A 5,291-nucleotide genomic window follows, 5' to 3' on the forward strand; every position below is an offset into this window, starting at 1 on the left:
AAAGAGGCACCCCCTCGAAACAAAGGCCAAGGCTAGTGTGCTCGGGAACTAGCTTTTCGAACAAGTTCGGGAAGTTATCGGGAAACAAACCCAAGGGATATACCCCGAAGGCTACGGCCATACTAAAGTCTACAGTCATATGAAGGCTACGGCCAAAGTAATGCAGCTCGGAGATCCGACTTCCGCTATAAATTAAAGGCCTTCAAACATTGAAAAATCGGTTAAATCAGGCTACCCTCGGCAAAAGCAAAATATAAAGGGCTTCGAGAAATTCAGCCCCCAAAAAATCTGAGGGCCTCGATAAATTCGGCCCTCAAAATATCCAAGGGCTTTGATAACATTGGCCTTCGGAGATACCTCAAGATGTATTCGATTATGGGTACATACACAAATCACTAATAAGGTTCCGACATGTCGCACCTTCGAAAAAACCTACGGGTACAAAAAACACATGCTAAGGCATAATTAAACTTTCACTAAGTCTTTTAAGCCGAATGAGGGAAAATTTATATAGCCATTCTAAGAGGCCGAATCGGCCCAACATAAAGAGCCTAAGGGCCGATATATAAGAGCCCAAGGGCCAACTTAAAGAGCCTAAGGGCCAATTTCGAAAGGCTTAAGGACCAAAAATGTATTATATGGGACTCCGTTCTCACTCGACCCGGACTCAAGAGTCGCGGTATCCCGAGCTTTAATCGGATCGATCTAAACTTAGCTCAAGGATTACTATTTCTATCAATAAGGATCTAAGGGTTTACTATATCCCGAGCCCAAGGCAATTCCATGGCCAATCATTCAAGTTATGCAAAAGAGGTATTCCATAAATCAAAACGATATGAAATCCAGCGCAAGTCGAAAATAAGATAAAGGGATCCTATTATATTTCCAAAAGATGATTACAGGGGATGTTCTAACAAGGATACTCGTGCAAAAACAAAATAAGGAAAACTAAAACTACTCCGGAGTTACATCTTCGGCAGTTGCATCCTCGGGAGCCGCATCTTTGAAAGCCTCATCCCCAGAGACTTCGCCCTCAGCTCCTCCACTCTCGGAGCCACTGTCTGAATCATCCTTATCAAAAAGCAGAGCGGCATCCTCTTCTTCCAAAATCTTCTCCTTTTCAATATCGGCGGAGAGATCGAAGTCGCGGACGTGTACCTCCTCGAGGGTAGTCCTCCGAGATTGACGCCTAGCATGATCAAGTGCCCTCGATAACTTAACTTCTACTGCAGAAGAGATCTCCTTTGCCCGAACATTAGCCGCTTCAGCATCGGCTCGATACGAAGACATAATTGCCTCAGCATCAGACTTGGCCTTAGCCAACTCAGCAGCGGATTTAGCTTTAAGCTCCTCAATGTCACGGCCTCGAGCTAGGCTATCCTCCCTCACACTTTCAAACTGACATTCGAGGGAAGCCAGCTTTTCTAGAAGAGTTTCTTTCTCGGAGGCAAGATCATCCATGCTCTGCCTCCACCCTAAGGTCTCGGCTTCTTATATTTTTAGCTCCTCCTGAAGCCACGCCACCAAGTCGGCCTTCTCATAAAACTGCAAAATCAAAGGTATTAGACGTCAAGACAAGCAAGTTCATAACAGGTCCATAAAAGGTTATATTACCTTATAAACATACTCGACCCGCCCTTGGTGAGCCTGTGCCAATTCAACTCGAAGATCGCCGATCTCCGCTTTTTTCTTAGCATAGAGGGCTTTAAGATCATCCCTCTCTTTTGAGACCTTTTTTAGTTCAGCCTCACATCAAGCAAGATCGATCCGAAACTCGGAAAATACCTTTTTATGGAGCACCACGGCCTTCATAAAAAAGGAGGAAAAATGGATTTAGAGACAGCGAAAGTGCAGATGCAGGCATAACAAACAGGAAACTCACTTGTTTGAAGAGTCTACGAGCCTCATCAAAAATATGATAGGCATCTGGGTCGGGGCCATCTTCGAGCCCCGCAAAGCATTCTCTAAAGATGTCATGACCATCATGGCTTGCTTCCACATTAGAAGACCTCAGATTCTGATCATCCCGGATCTGCCCAACGGAGAACTCGGGGCGAAGAGGTGAATCATCTACATTGATTACCCCTAACGACATACTTGGGGCGTTCTCCTTATTTTGAGGAAGCTCAAGACTGGGCCGTTCGGCCTTACCCTCCTGATGGCCTCCTAGGCGAGGTGCCCTTTTTCTACACGACAACTCTCAAAAATCTCTTCAATTCTGGAACGCGCCGCATCGACCATCACTGGTTCGACGGATTCCGAAACATCAACATTTCTTCTTTCACGAGCCACTAGTAGGCAATCGTCATCTTCTTCTTCTTCTTCCTCCTGGTCCCGTAGGCGTTTGGTCGTTCTCGGAGATAAAACCGCAGTATCAACCTTGGATCTTTGAGCCACTCTTTTCTTAGGCTTCGGGGGATTCGCGGACGACTCTCTTTTTCTCTTTCTTTCCTTAGAAGACTTTAAAACTTCTTTGTCATCATCCGAAGCCGGCCGCATGGCAACAGCATTTCCAAGACCTATAGAGAACTAAAATAAATAAACTATAAAGAAAAGTGCAAGGAAACGAACAATGGAGCTCACCATGATTTTGGCCTCCGATCAACCTTTGGCCCAATCTCGCCAACGCTCCGAATAGAAGGAAGCAGAAGCCAACCTTCGAACCCAACCTTCGAGGACTGGGACCCCACCAGGAAACCAAGCAGTGGCTGCACCACGGAAAGGGGTTAGTCGGAGAAAACGGATGAAGCCAAGAAAAAGAAAAGAGAGCAGGATGTAAATTCTCCATGTACTTACGCTTCGTGTTCCACTCCTCGGGGAATAACATCCAATCAACAGGAATCAGATCGGAGGTCTTGACTCGGACGAACCTACTCATTCATCCACGATCTTTGTCCACATCAATGCTAGAGAAGAGAGATTTTAAGGATCGGCGTTGCAACTTTATCAAACCCCTATGATAAAGTCGGGGACTGTACAGTCTGATAAGATGATCGAGGGTAAAAGTCATCCCCTCAATTTGGTTTGAAAAGAACCTAATCAAGTAAACGATTCGCCAGAAGGAGGGGTAGATCTGGCCAAACGTCACTCGGTCGTTGACAAAAGTCAAGAATCACCGGATCTATGGGACCCTGAGCCGGGATTGCAGGACCTAACGTAAATGGGTAGGTATATACGCTCAAGTACCCTGCTTTATATATAGTGATGTCCTCCTCGAAGGAAGGGATCACTATTTCTTTATTATACCACTTATAGTCCTCCTTTACTTGCCCGAGCTCAGCCTCGATCACCAAGCAAACATATCGAGACATGGGCTCGCACCGGCCTGGTGTTGATGCAGGTTTATCGATTTTGAAATCGAATGCTATTTCACATGGCGGAGGGATGCACTATTCAATACGAGGGGGTACTACCGGTTTACTCTTGGTTGATCGGAAAAATGAAGAAGCTTTTTCTTTTTGAGAAACCGGTTTAGAGGTGTTAGCCATCGCAAGTGCGGAAGATCCAAGAAAATAAAGGAGTGTTGACAATAAATAGAAGGGAGAATTCAAGGAAATGGAAAAAGGCTAAAGAAACTTTGAGAACAATATGAGAATGAGAGTTTGTAAGGTTGTGGAATTAGCCTATTTATAGAGATCACTTAAGCGTGCTGGGGAAGCCAAAAGGGTCTCCGTCAGCTGCCCCCAATTAATAATTTTGGGAATCATACAAAAAGCAACTTTTCAGTCACTTTAACCGCTTATGTCATGATATAGGCATCAGGACCAAAGCATCGAGAATTAATCTATCAAAAATCAAAAAGGGCAGCCTATAAGTCAAGTTCGAGCAAACACTCACTCGACTATTAAGCCCAAGGACTACCCGAGTTCGAGCAAATTTTCACTCGGGGACTATCTATAAAGCCTAAGGGATAACTTATTTTTGTGTTCGAGCAAACACTCGCTCGACTATTAAGCCCAAGGGCTACCCGAGTTCGAGCAAATTCTCACTCGAGGACTATCTATAAAGACTAAGGGCTAACTTTATTTCGAGTTCTAGCAAACACTCGCTCGACTATTAAGCCCAAGGCTACTCGAGTTCGAGCAAATTCTCACTCGGGGACTATATATAAAGCCTAAGGGCTAACTTTATTTCGAGTTCGAGCAAACACTCGCTTGACTACTAAGCGCAAGGGCTATCCGAGTTCGAGCAAATTCTCACTCAGGGACTACGAAAAGATCTAAGGATTAACTTCATTTCGAGATCTTTCTCTCACCCAACTTGAGCTCGGGGATCATGACGTTCGCGGTTCGCATTTAAGCTCAACTCGAAGATTAACGAGAACCTCGAAGGGTACTATATTAATAACCTAAGGGTTTATTATGTTCTGAGCTCGATTTTTGGCCTAGCTACTGAAACCATCTCATCAAAGTCTTTTACGGATAAAGATAGAGAAAAATTCAGCACGAACCAGAAGGGATACAAAAGGATCCTTTTTTGCTTCCAAGAAATATTTACAAATTACAGCTACGAAACCCACGAAGGATGTTTACACAGGAACAAAGAAGCAAAAAACAAAGTCAAAAAAAAAGAGAACCTAATCCACTTTTAAGACCACGTCCTCGAGAGCATCGTCTTCGGAATTTCTTTCTTCCGGGGCACCATTTTAGATCTTTGAAAACGTTTGTACAGGGCAGGAGGCCCTCGATAGATGTAATTATATCTCCAGAAGCCGAGATTGAACATTCCGTTGAAGTTTTGGGCCACCATACATTAAGAAAGAGCAAGCAAAAGGGAAAAATCAAAAGGGGTTGCAAGATGCACGAGCAATAGTCCAATAATGTTCATCCTCGGAACTCTGTTATGATGTGGGATGCAAAAGTTAGTAGATAATAGTGCCACCTCGTTCCATGGAAAGCAAAAGGAATGAAGCACCACACCAGGTTGAAGTTAAGAGAGATGAGCAGCAGTGTAAAGTTTGCATATCTTCTGATACGGAAGGGATCCAGTGCCTTTCTCTCGTTGTCTCGAGCCAAAGCTTTGAAAAAGAAAGCCTTGGCGTAACTGGTAAAGTCGCTGCCATGCGACCTTGTGGCCACATATCTGAACCATGGAAATAGGTGATTAGAGGTAGAGGTAAAGAAGGGAAAGGACTAAAGGTAGATGAAGAAAGAATAAGTGTAGTTGTTGTCCAGCAAAGTAACCTCTTATTTATAGAAAGCCGGCGATGGAACCGGCGGTGCAAGTGGCCGACAAAGACTGAAACATATTTGACGTTCTGGGGAAGCACACTGACATGACATTTCCGGTCA

The 5,291-nt window shown here is 44.4% G+C and overlaps 1 protein-coding gene across 1 annotated transcript; it reads right to left on the reverse strand.

The window, feature by feature from the left end:
* Positions 955–1,461, reverse strand: LOC109233608 (protein TolA-like). Its single transcript, XM_019399490.1, has one exon. It carries the CDS (start codon positions 1,459–1,461, stop codon positions 955–957), a length of 507 nt encoding a protein of 168 aa, XP_019255035.1.

The sequence above is a fragment of the Nicotiana attenuata genome, chromosome 10, assembly GCF_001879085.1.
Source record: "Nicotiana attenuata strain UT chromosome 10, NIATTr2, whole genome shotgun sequence".
NCBI classification, from domain to species: Eukaryota; Viridiplantae; Streptophyta; class Magnoliopsida; order Solanales; family Solanaceae; genus Nicotiana; species Nicotiana attenuata.